General features: G+C 42.2%; 1 protein-coding gene across 2 annotated transcripts in view; it reads right to left on the minus strand.

Annotated features, from left to right (window-relative positions):
• TRABD2B (TraB domain containing 2B) overlaps positions 1-13,779 on the minus strand; it is a 315,314-nt gene that overhangs the window by 137,468 nt on the left and 164,067 nt on the right. For both annotated transcript variants that reach the window (XM_064516186.1, XM_064516185.1), the window contains exon 3: positions 12,553-12,699. In XM_064516186.1, coding sequence (XP_064372256.1) covers positions 12,553-12,699 — 147 coding nt within the window. The remainder of the gene's footprint in view (positions 1-12,552; positions 12,700-13,779) is intronic.

Below are 13,779 nucleotides of genomic sequence, written 5' to 3' on the forward strand. Positions count from 1 at the left end.
TCTCTTCATCACAGGAGTCTACTTGTATGCCTTATGCACCCCTCTCTCCCTAGAGAGTTCACAAGGTAGATAGAGAAAATAGGGGTGGACACACCGTTACAAAGCAAGCCTATGGCAAAGCAGAGAATTGGCCGTCAGCTTCCTGGGCTTCAGTACAGCAGCTAAATACAAAACCCATCTACCTTTCACCGACAGGACAGCTCAGCAGAACAACCCTGCCTCCATGCTAATAATCCTTATCCCTGGTTGTTAGCAGGGAGTTGGTCCCAGCTCACACTGACTACATTAATTTTTTTTTAATATGATAAAGATTCAGTTCTCTTTATTAATCTTCTAGTTTATGAGCTTTATGTGGGCAGAGGCCAGGAGACAAGTAAGGGATCACACTTTGAAAGATTTTCTCTGCAGCCACATAGGTCAGAAACTTTTATATGGTCTGTAACAATAGTGATGATAAGAATCTCCAGAGCTGACAGCACGGCTTACGCCGGCTTCCAAAGAGCCGGGGCAGCGTCCTCAAACCTGCCGGCTCTTCTGAGAAACCAACAGCTCTAAATTTACACCAACGCTTTCTGGGTCAGAGGCTGAGCTCTCAGCCCTAGTTATCATTCGTTTATGAAGGGAGGATACACTCCTGTTAATCAGCCTCAACAGGGCATTGTGTCTTTTTTTTACTGAAGTGCTGCAAAATATATGGCTCCAGACTTGGAAGGCACCTGCTTCCTCCTGATTTATGGACCTTTCTGACATCTGGAAGAGCAATATCCAGTTACTACAGCCTCTAACATGAAGAACTCAAATAGTGCAAAGCAAAGGGGCTGCGATAGCAAGCCTGCCCGAGAGGAGAGTGCAGCTGCTGAAGTGACGAACACCATTGCTGACTCTGCTGGTTTTTCTCCAGCACTCCAGAGTTTCCTCCTGATGGAGACCTTTGTTGGCTAAGGAGGGAGGTGTCTGGTTAATCTGGTTTGGCCCAAAGTTGGCAGCTGCGAAGGCAATCAGCTTCCAGCTTGTTATGCAAAATGGAAACGAAGAAGGAGCTCTGCAAAACTGTGCAGCTCAGGGCATGTTGCAATTAACTCACCCTTTACCACCCACTGCTTGTGACAATATCTTTCTTTTAAGCACCAAAATTAAAAGTAATATATTAGAAGCCTGAGTGGTCTGTAAAGGGAGTCTTTGAATTTTAGGATAAGTAAGTCCCATCCTGCATTTGCCTCTCCCTGGCAAACACCTATCCAAGGTGAGACTTGATGCTGGGAAAAGTGTTAGATCTCGCCTGTCATTGAGGAGGGACTATATGTAACCTGCCTCTGAACCAGTGGAGGCATGATACTGGAGTGGAACAGTAAAGCTGATTGAGACTGACAAACCTGTTTATACTTATTTTACAGAGCTAGAAGTGACCATAAAATTGGCTGAGCAATGGAATAACAGAGGGAACTGGAAGGTGAGCAAGGAAAAAGGGAGTACCTTACATTACAGGCACGTCCAGAACATCTTAGAGGACGCAGCCAGGCTAGGTATGCTAAACTGGTGGATTTTTGTCCTGCTAAAATGGTTTGTTAGAAGCACACCCTGACACCAAACTCAGTACAGAAACAGACTGACTGGAAATCGCAGAACACTTAAACATATTCCCAGGCCGCGCTCATCAAATTTTGTTCCTGCTCGGTTGCGGGAAGCACAGCAGCTCTCAAGGGAGAACTCTCACCACGGCCAAGGCCTTGATGTTTTGAGAGTGCATCAAAAAATAGTTGCATTTCTCCCACCCACGACTGCCCACCCACTCGCCCGCCATGCTCTGCTGCCATAACTATCCCCGCTCCAGGGAGCACTTCAGGAAGTGCTGCTAGGGTTTGGACTAACTCAGCATTTCCACTGCTGGAATGGATTTTCCATCATGTCCCTTGGCTTAGTGCAAGTCTATAGGGTCCCAAACCTCTGAAAGCAGGAAACGACACTGAAAACCAGCGAGGGAAAGGGTCAGCTGCCTCCCCCCCCAGCAGAAAGCCTGGTCTTGTGAACCTGGAGCTGAACAGAGGGGGGTGTCACAAACCATGTATTTTCTGGCTGACTCTTTGCAAACTTGGGCACATCGCTTCAGTTTTGATTGTTTCTGCTTCAGTTAGGCATGTCAAATTCTCTCTGAGCTAAAGGCCAACGAATACTTTCATGGGCTGAAGGAATGTGTTGCACTGATAAGGGCCTGAGTTTTCATTCTCCAAGTGGGTGTTTGGACTCCTGGGGCCAATGTTAAGGTCTGGCTCTCTCTCACACCTGCACACTGCATCGCCTGTGTGACTATCAAGTTCAGGCTGTTGGAGATGGCTGATGAGCTCAGCCTTCGTGCCAGAGACCAGCCGTGAAGTTGGCTACGCTCTTTCCTAGCATGTTGTTTCCTTCGTCCACCATCTCAGAGAAAAGCAGCACAGGCTGGAGTGGTTGCGAGCAGGGGACGCAACCCCGACAGCGTGTCTATACCTATATTGGTGCATACCTCAGTGTGTCTATATTTCCTAGGAAACAACAGTTGCAGGAAGAGGAGGAAAGGAGAAAACATCTCCCTGCATAAACGTTATACTGCAGGGCTGAGGGCAGCATCAAAAACCTATTAAAGATGTCTGGATGAGGCTGGAGGGGAACAGGAAGAAAAAGGAGGGGAAGGGAAAAGAGATAAAGAGGAAGATTGAAGAAGAAAGTCCAAGAGCACAAAGATAGTCAGTATAAGAGCAAGCCTATTTCTTGGGACCAACTCTGGGCTGCCAGGTGTGGCAGGGAGCTAATCCCTGCTCACGGCCCTCTTGTATCATTGCTTACGGTTCCTATACGTTGCAGGTCACACCAGCAAGCTTGCTGCGATTGATATACCCAGTGTAAAGCAAGCTCAGGCATCTCTGCAACTTGAGTGTACAGAGATCTTTGAAACTCAGTTGCAATTAGCTAGTTCAGCTCTATGAGCCACCGGAGCATCTAAGTGTATCAATGCAGGGGAATTACAAACGGGAGAACACCTAAAGGAAGAAGGTAGGCTGAAGGCTAGTGACTTCCCTTCTCCAAGGCTAGTACAGGATGCTTTTAAAAAACAGCTGGTGAAACAAAAGCTATAGGCACCATTCCCCGCCTGACTAAACTTGTCAGCAAGTAGGGAGAGCTGGAAGCTCCCATCAGCACCAGGGAGCACGTGTCTCTGCACCTTCAGCCCTGGCTCACGCACCCAGCCACCCTTCCCATCAGCCCTCACAGCCATACTGTGGGTGCTCTTCTCCCAAATAGCACCCAGCCCAACTACAGTCATGTGCCCTGCCTGTTTTTACATTCTCCTCCTATATATTTAGGCTGAAGGAAAGCATACTTAAAAAAAGAAGAAAAAACAGAGAGAGAGAAAAGCACAAGGATGGACTTTGTATCTCTCAAACAGCTTGAGAGAAGAGTGGGGAGGGTGATACTTTTATCGCTGTTAAAAGACTTTCAACAAATCCCTGAGAAGTCATGACCTCCATGTATGTTTTCTATTTGTTTTTCCACAACAGTTAAATAGTTGCTTTCCAAGCACTTAAAAAAAAAAGCACAACACCAGCCTTCCCTTCCCCCAGGCCTCCTTCCCCACCCCAGCCCTGCTCCCCTTGGTAGTGATGCCAAAATATGCAGCTGGCCTCTCTATCTGAATGAATGTTTTGATTAAAGAAGTCTTAACAAAACACAGTCAGAACAATGATCGCGGCCCCCTTTCTGCAAGCTTCACCCAACTATGCAGTGTATATTTAGGACCAGATTACAGGGACCTGTTCATTAATTGAATAAGGATGACAAGCCTGCCGTGTATGCAAATTGAGGTTTGGGTTTCAGTACCTAATGATACTGCTGCCCCATTTAAAACCCTTTAACTTTTTTTTTGAGGCCATTTTTCACAAGCTTGCGAACATATGGAAAAGTTCAAGTTTTTCTATTTCACTTCCAAATGCTGTGTTTCCTTCAACAAAGAAAAAAAATGTTTTTGTTCTGACACTAAAACCATCACCTATTATATTGCCATGACACCCAAGTAAAGATACTGATCAAAGGGCAAAGCAGGGCAATAAAGTGAAAAACCTGTGGCCAGAAGGTTTGGGGGTTGGTTTATTAAAGCTTTCCAATTCTTTTTCCAAAAGCATTTTTCATTTTGTCTTCTGCTAAACAGTGGGAGAAGAGTTGGTCAGTAGCAGGTACAAACTCAGGTTTGGTTTGTATTGGATACCTGTTGTTCAGGGCTCTTCACTGAATTTCTTCACATCCCCATTTGGTAAGATGTTACAGAAAGCCTGAATGTTTATGTTAAGGTTGCAACATGATTTTAACCCAAGGAAAGTGTGATCCAAAAGATACAGTTTGTGAAACCCCAGCAAAATTCCATGCAACTTAGCACGCAGCAAAAAAGCAAGCTAAAAAGAAATGCTGGTTAAGAACGTGACAGCAGCTGGATTGGACACAAGACCTACAGAGCAGACACCATGACCTGGTGCTGTGCCTAGAGACAGCACTGCCCTCCTGGTCAGTTCAGGCAAAATCCCAGGCTTATCCCAATCCAACTAGCCTAAGCTTTCTAGCCACGCAGGCTGTCAGGACTTGGACAATGACTTCAGAACTAGTTTGAATTTTTTTAAGCTGGGATTGTTTGAGAGGCCTAGAATACGAAATAGTGATATAGAACATCTCCAAGAGAGCTTTTCAAAATGGAATGGATGCCAGCCAGGAGAAGAACAAGGAGTAACTCAGATGAAATCAGTGAAGTAGATACTGAATCATGCTCAGTTACCCTTCAAACCAATTTCTTTGCAGCTAAGTGGTAGAATTGTATTGGCTTTGACTTTGGGTTTATCAGCAGTCATTTATCCTAAACAGGAAAGCAGAAGCTGCAGGTTTGAAGTCACCATGAGATGGCACAACTGGCTTACACTGGAGAACCTGACCTCCAGTGTAATCCAGAATAATAGTGGCACAACAATTCTTGGTCGGACAAGAAGAACACAAAAACACAGTCTTTTTGGATAATGTCTGAATTCAAATCCTGCCAAGTCAGGCAGGACAATCAATTTGACCCCCCATAATGAGGGAGAACCTGACCTCCAGTGTAATCCACAATAATAGTGGCACAACAATTCTTGGTCGGACAAGAAGGACACAAAAACACTGTCTTTTTGGATAATGTCTGAATTCAAATCCTGCCAAGTCAGGCAGGACAATCAATTTGACCCCCCATAATGAGGTGACAAAAATGTCCTCTGGATAAAACACAAAGGCCAAACAGCATCTTGTACATTCAAACCACATATTGTTAAAAAGCTAACAAGTCTTTCATTTCTCTTGAATAAGTCTTTCCAAGGAACACTTCATAAACTAGTTCTTTAAAAAGAGGGGACAGTGCAAAGGCTTCACTGCAAACGTACAACAATGTACTGAAAGGAGCATGCTACTACCTGGAATTCCAAATGTTTTTTCCCCAACCACTTTCATACCCTTTTATAGTGAATTCCCATACAAGTAAATACAGGTAGTCAACAATCCTTAAATATTTTTAACATAAATCAGCCCTTTTCTGTAGCTGAAAGTGTTTATTTTCTAATAACATGGCAATCTTTGCCTTTAAGTTTCTTGTTCCCATTTTTCCTCCTACTTTTTTCCTCCTTCTCCCATCACTCTCTCCATGAAAACTGGAAAGAAGAAGGAAGAAACTTCCAAATTAAGAACTCTAAATGCAAACATGCAATGAAAAATTTCAAGAAAAAAACTATTTACAAAAACTGTAGCATGAAAATTATTTGAGAATGTTCCACATTATTCAAAAAAAAAACCAACAAAAAACCCTCTACAGTGTTTCGACCAGCACTATCATCGAGAAATAGACCTAACATTCACAATATGGATCTGTAAACAATTTTCTGAAACACATAAAATATAATATTGTTCCAACCTGGAAGCCGGTTCTGACATAATATGAAAATTAGATTCTCAAAATTTTGGTTCTACTTCTGTTGGCCTACTTCTAAATCCTCATGATTGATACACCAAGACACAAAACTGCGATTCAGGTGCAACTGGAAAGAAAGTGCAACCCTATCATGGCAGAGGAGCAGTTCTTCTAAACTATGGGAAGGCAACTTCTCTCTAGCAGCATCCCTCTCCACAGCCCAAGGAGGAGAAGGTAGGACTCTTCCTCTGCTCATTACCAGGGGCACAAGCAGTTCTGAACAGGCATGTTAAATACAGTTCTGCCAAACACACAGGCAATGTTGGGACTGCCATTAATTTCAGTAGTAAGAAATGCTTATGGAAGCGTTACTTCTTGCCTAGACCCAGAACAAGAAACTCTTGGGACCAGCTCACTTGGCACCCAGGACAACCTTGCACTTGTTTCACTGGAAAACCTATAATCACTCCCTCTGGAAGGACGAGAGGCTGTGCCAACTCGTCTGCACTTTATTACAGCTTAAAACGATAAGATGTTTCCAAAGCGTTATATTACAATAGCTGTGCCTTCGTTTTATGGGTTTATCTTCCTTTGCCCTAGATAAAACTCCATTCCTTGGACAAATTAAGTCTGCTTATCATTCAACACTCTGCCTAATGGTCTCAGCTGTGTGTTTCTGCATTTACTGAAGCTGGGGCATTCCACAGATAGTTTTCATGGATTTGAGAAGCAAGCCAGAAATTCAGTTGTATTCTATCCAAAATGAGAACGGGGCAAATTAATGATGTAATTAGAATTATCAGGACCCTTAAATCTTAAAGGACAGGTTTAAATGCAGGATGGTAACATTTTTAAGGGAGTACATAAGACAACCTGGCAATTTATAAACAGCTAGTGTAACACAAAGTGACGTACTAGAACTTTTCTTTTCCAGTTTAGGGAGACTGACTATGCTGACACGGTGTCAGCTTGCGGATCTCAACTGTCATGTTATCAGGACCATCACCTGCTTTTCAGAAGGCAATGCCCACTACCAAAATGCTGTATTTCAACATGAATGCATCACATTTTGAACTGCAGCAGTAACTTGAGATTTCCCTGATGTCATTCTAGGAAGTTATGCAAAAAGCTCAATTGTTTTTGATGGGCACAGTTTTAAGAAAGAGGCACACTGAGCCCTCAGGACCCAAAAGGGGTTGACACAAGCAAGTCTGCAGGCTGTGGGGACTGACAGGCAACTTCACTGCGTAGACAGCTTGTCTCCCTCCTGGCAACAAGAAGGTGTAGTCATTTTAGTCAGGTGAACATAAAGCCTGTAACTGGGTAATTCACCAGACTGAATTTCTTCATTTTAGTATCCAGATGATGGCCAGGCCAACTGACTCTCATACAAAGTCTACTAAAGGCAGGTAAAGATTCGCAATTATCTCAGTGGGCTTTCAACATGGCACAAAGCGCACGCACAGCATAAAGGCACTTTAGATGGCAGATGCTTCATAAGTAACAGGTATGGCTCTTGCCTTGTACTGATAACCCTAAATGGGACAGAGGCATGGTAAGAAAGCATGCGGTAAGACCTAGCTTAAGGAAAACAGTCTATAATGTATGCAGTAAGCTGCATGCCTCTGACATGCCAAATCAGTAATGAGACGAGAATCTGTCCTCTCCTGGAGAGGAGCCATTCCTTGGGACAGAAGAAGGGCTGAGGAGAGAGGAAAAGTAACATATGGAGATCAGAGGTGTAGTTTTTGGGAAGAGCCAAAAGAGAAAAAAACTTCATTCCCTACTTTTCAGCTTCTCACTTAATAAAGTGTCAATAGGAATGCAATGAAACATGGAACCAGTAAACTTCATGCTGACAGAAAAATCTGCTTTACAGATTCCTTCTTTTTTTTAAAGAAAAACTTGAATATCTCAATATGCACCACAGGAAGTAATTGGTGCAAGATATCCCTGAACCAAAAATTCTACAGATATCAATTTAAAACGTTTAAGTACAGACCTTTACATCAGATTTAGTGAAGAAAATACAAAAGAAATTCCTCTTCACCCTACTTGTTCTCACCAAGGCTTCAGACTATTAGGCAATTTCTTAACTGTCTCAGGTTAGGGAGAATTATCCTCTGGAGGCAGGTAATTTTCTAATTTTACACTAACAGAATTTTTGCATTTAATGCATCTGGTGCTGGACATACTGATCCCAAGTCCCTTTTGAGAGCTTCAGGCAGAATACAGAAGTTAAAGCTGCTGGTAGAAATTGACTCTCTTCACATCTAGAGAACTTTTTCTCAAAAGAAGAGAAAGAAACCATGACTTCTTTTGGGAGGGGGGAAAAAAAAGTCTGAAGAAAAAGCAAAACACATCTACCGATCTTTAACTTTAAAATATTTTCTTTTCAGTATCATTTTGATTCTCTTCCCAGAAACTCCAACATAAGTCTCTTGACTGAAAGAGTCACAGGAGAATCAAGTGTTTGCAGAAGGCCGTAAAGGCAGGAGAGATGTTTCCTACTCCACTTTTGAGTCATAGTCTAACTGAATAAACTCAGCCCTTTTAAAGTTTTATTAAGTTTAAATAAGGATTTATACGTTTGGAAAAATGATGCTTGGAAACAAAATTTAGAGAGAAAAAAAGAGAAAGGAATGAGGAATGCAATATAACCACAGGAAAGCAGAGGTGTTTTCCCCCTTTCACTGTTCTTAATTAAAAAAAGAAAAAATACTGCAACTGAGAAGGATTTTGTTTAGTGTTCCAGTGTCATCAGTTCTCATTACTCTGGGAGAGGAAAACAGGAAGGATTTGGGGGCTCGCTCACACCCCTCCACTTTGGGCTAAGCCTGGCTCCCCAGGCCCTGTGTGACACAAGGGCAGAAGAGCTCCCTGGGGTGGGCTGCAGAACTAGCGCTGGGCTCGCGTGGTCACTGCCACCCTCTGCAAAGACCTTCCCTTCCCAGGGAGCAGGCAGCGTTCTGACCCACATATCCAGCCTCTCCAGTTTGGTTTAGGCAATACTTTTTCCTGTGCTTTTCCTCTCCGGTGCTGCCCCTTCTGCTGCACCAACACTGCATATCACCTTGTCAGGAGCCCAACAGGGACACTGCTCTTTCCTCCTGGTCGCCATGTGAGTTGACAAGACTGACACTGAGAAACTACACCATTTTCCTAAAACTCATATGGGAAGGCTGAAGAGGATCAAGAAACTCATCCAAAGCACCTACAGGCAACAGCGTTAGTATTTCTACTGCTGTCCCTTCTTTCTGTTCTAGGACAAACTTTGCTATAAATGCACCTCAGCATCTTGCAGACGACTACTGAAGATGCTCAGTCTCTCAAGATTCATGCTAGAGGAATGTAGGCAGTTACTGCACCTAGATATACTCACCTCTCTACTGTCCCTGTAAGTGTTAGACTTTCTCAGTGACTATCTCTTAAGCGAGTGTATGACAGTGACCTAAACCAATGGCTCTGAGGCAACCAATGCACAGGCTCACCTTTATTCGGCAGCTCCCACTAACCTTCAAGGGATTAGTAACCTCATAAAGAGCCCCCAGAAGGAATCTTCAAAGACTGCAAGCCACAGACTCCTGCAGGTCTGTCTGATCCTGTGGTACAGAGATGAATTCCTTGCCTCCATCATTCATGTAGGCCTTCAGTCTTAGAAACAAAAGATTAGAAACGGAAGGATTTTCTATGTGGCATTTCAAAGTTGCATTAATGGTACCAGAGCTGCAAGGACTTCTCAGACCTCTGAAATGCTGGTTCAGCTGTCAGATATTACAGAGGAATGGCCCTGCCTTCTAGAAGCACTTTGACACCTTGCTTCCCATGACTGGCATGGGTACTTACCCTAAAATTAAGTGATGATATGTCTAACTTAGGATGTTTTATAGTTTCTCTGCACTTGTACTACCTTTTTTTTTTTGTCATCTGATGAGGCCTGCAATAAACTCTCATGGCACCATAAATCACTATCCTTAGATTTAATGGTTCAAGAGAAGGATCCCATGAGGAATGCTTCACACATAATACTTAATTCAGACTAATCTAATTTACTAACCAAATGGCACGGAGTCTCTATGGCAGAGACATCATCCTTGCAAAAAAAACACACAGCATAAGCTTTGGAATTATCACCACTGGCAAAAATTAACCTGAACAGGGAGTTTCTTTACATTTTAATTTTCTATTTTGTTCTGCTAGTAATTAAAAATAAATGGTATAAAGCTGATTTATAAAAACACTAGCAAACAAAAAATCTCTTTACCCAAATTAAAAGCAACAACCCATGAGAGAAAAATGCTCCACTACATTTAGAGTACTGCAGGGACTAGTATATATACAGGGATTTTAATTTTCCACGGCCTGTAAGTGTTATAATCTCTATCAACTGAGTACGCTCTGGGACCATGACTAACACTATTTCTTGAACTCCAGTTGGCTGTTGGTTTCTTTCTTCTTTCTTCCACACTGTTTTCAAATTCAGATTTGATCCAAGAATTTGCAGGGATAAAAGTTTTTACAGCATGCTGTTCCTCTCAAGTCTAAAACACAGGTCTGTTATAGGACTTTGTGTCAACAAATCACAGATGTCTATGAATCAATGTAATCCGTGTGCGTGGTCAGAACTTGTCTCAGGGACAAAGGCTTTACTGCTGGAGTAATTACGTTGTTTTTAATAGAGATTAAAAGGTGACAGGACATTCAGATGCCTGCACTGTCTTCACACTCCTGCTACTAGTAGTCCATTCTCTGCATCCATGGCTGAGTCCCTTCTCCAAAAATCATTATGCCTCTCTCATGTGCTGTGCTTGCACACTGCAGAAATAGTTACAAAGGCTGTCTTCTCCAGAGTCTTCTGAAGTCTTAAGCTTTCCAGCTTTTTCAGCTCACACATCACATCTTTAGAGAAATGTTCTTACCTGATCTGCTTTCTCCCTTTACTTTTCAGTGTACCACTTTCCAGAAATAACAATTCTGGAAGCTTCTGGTGCTCCACAGATTTCTATTTTAATACTGTCACATTAGCCACCCATTATGTCCCATTTAGTCATGCTAAACAATATTTCACTCTCTAGGACTTGATTCACTGGGACAGCTAGGGGATTTGATTTTATGCATTATCAGCCACTTTGCTACCTGAAAACTCTAACTGGATAGCCATAACCAGATAGGGAGAAAGAAGGGGCACATAACCATTTGTCCAGAGTTTAATAACCTCTGGTTGTTCAAGCTGTTGTCCTCCTGCCCCCATCAAGTGGCATGTTAGTTCTGCAACAGCTGCCATGAAAAAGCTGCAGTGGACTTGTGTATTACCATGTAGAATTTCTGACAGTGTCATACAGGTCCTTTAGAAAAACATCCATGTCATGGTGCATGGCTGGGAGACTTCGCACCTTACATTTAGGTTGGGGCTGCAGTTATCCTTTCTGTTTCCTCTAAGAAATGTAACCCACACAGCCCTGTTCAACTCAAGATAACAATTGCAAGATGGTTAAGATGTCCCAGAGACCTCTGCCTAGATTGACAGACTTGTCTTACCCTTTCTCAGTTCTCTCTTGAGGTCACATAATTATCCTTGATTTGCATTTACTACTGGTTAACTGGTAGCATGATTTAATAGACTTTCATTGTCAACATATACAATAACTTATCTACCAAAGTTTATATGGCCTCCCTCCAATAAGGCACTGCACCTGAGAAAGGAACTTGGGAACATTTGTCAAAAAAAAGAGGCAGAAGATGACACTCAAAGACTAAGTTTTCATAGAATAAACAGGAAAGAAGAAAGAGAAACTTACATATTAAATGAGAATCTCAGAGTTTGCCATGAACTATCAGACTAGTCTGGAGGGCAGATTTCAGCTCCATTGAGAGTCTTTAATAGCACTGGATAACTAAGATAAACAGAGACCGAAGGGCTGCCCCAGACGCATACAAAATCAATGAATTATGACATGTTTGAGAAGTTATTTACTTTGTAGAGTATTTACATAAGGCTTACTTCCTCTTCAAATATAAGCTCAAATATTATCAAGTTTTTTGCTCCCCCTCACCCCTTCAATGAGGGGACTACATTCAACAGCCACACAAACATCCATAATTAACTTTCTTCAGGCACATTCCTCGGAAAGTTTTCCACTCATTCACTTCCCCAGAGCCAAAGCAATACCAAGGAAAAGCCCCTCTCCACGTGTGTCTCATTTGTCTGGTGAGAGAATGGAAGCACAGGGCACCAAAAGGAAGAGGGAGAAGAGCAGACTATGAAAGACTGGATTATTAGTCTTTGCTCTGCTACAGGCACCTGATAGGCCTTAGACCAGGCTCTTAGTCTGTACCCTGAATTGGGGTAGCTGAATTAATCTCTCTTGTCATATGATATCTACAAGATGCAGTGCTGAGGTGAACTCAGGTAGTATGTGACTACCTGATAAAAACAGATGCCAAGTGCTTTAATGAATACAGCACATCATTATATCCAGCACAGAAAACTTCAGATCAGGGATGTGGCAAAAGGACACTTCTCAGCTTGGTAAGGTAGAGTACTGTCACTTTTACAACAGCTAATTTATCCTCAAATTGGTTGGCCCACCCACACTTTTGCTTACCTGAGAAGTGTCATGATTGAATATGACAGCATTCAGGTCTCCACAGTTATAATGCTTGATGAGATCTTCAGTGGTATATGGGGCCTGCAAACTACCTGCTCGGAGACTTTCATGTTGGAGCAAAGTTTGGTTTAGAGCAAACAGCACCTGTAGAAATGCAAACAACAAAAATGGGGATGAGTTAGGGATGTTAGAAATCACAAGAGCAAAGCCTGAAAGGCCAAACTTTGAAAAACCTTCCTGTAGTCCCACCTCAGGACCTTTGAACCCTCCTGGCCAACGGTAACAAGGAGTGATTTTTAGGCACTCCCAACTGGAAGAGGAGTCAGAAGCAAGGCTATCTGTTAGCAGACCTTGCTAAAGGCCCTTGATATTCCTCATCAAAAATTGCTTTACAATACATATATTGCTGGGAGATCATGGTGACAAAGTGGCCTGAGGACTTTTAGGCTACATGTGCAGACAACTTGGCTACAAGACAGACACTAGAACAAAAGTCCCCAAATTAGGGAACTTTTGTTGTCTGTTTCCTATCAGCTAGTTTAAATCCAAAGTCCAAACTAAGCTGGAAGTTTCTTGATAAAATTCAAAACCTTCCAAACATCTGAAGTTACATTTAAAATATTGGGACTTTCCTCATGCTAATAATACCAGAAACTTTTGGAATAGAAGCTCCCTTCTTCAGTCTTTCCACCTTCACCCACCCTTTTGCAAAGTGAATAGAGGTACTGATTGGTCACACTGCTTCAGCTGGAGTGTCCCTATCCAAATCTGAAAAAATGAAATTCACACTTTTACAGAGAAAACAGAATCACCCTTTGCTATCTAAATTTGGATAATCAAAGAAAAATCGTTCATAAAGACAATATTTTTCCTTGCATTACATAAAAGGCTACTAAATTCCATATGAATTACCACATATTTTTATATATTTGTGACAGACTGTGGGGGTGATTAATACTGATTACTGAAACACTGAGTCTGAGCTTTCCATGTTCAGCTTTCCAAGAATTTTCCAAGGAAACTTGATAAAAAAGTAGATGAGCAATCAGAAGCACAGCAGTTAAGACAGCGAGTGTATCACAAATTACAGAAATAAGTGAACACACATTTCCTGGAAGAAACTGATCTGTGGCAACTGTGAATTCCAATTTCTGAAAAGTTATTTTGATGTGTCATCTTGAAGATTATTTTTCATGAAAAAATAACTCCTGCATCCCTCAACCT

This window comes from Dromaius novaehollandiae, chromosome 8, assembly GCF_036370855.1.
Source record: "Dromaius novaehollandiae isolate bDroNov1 chromosome 8, bDroNov1.hap1, whole genome shotgun sequence".
Taxonomy (NCBI): Eukaryota; Metazoa; Chordata; class Aves; order Casuariiformes; family Dromaiidae; genus Dromaius; species Dromaius novaehollandiae.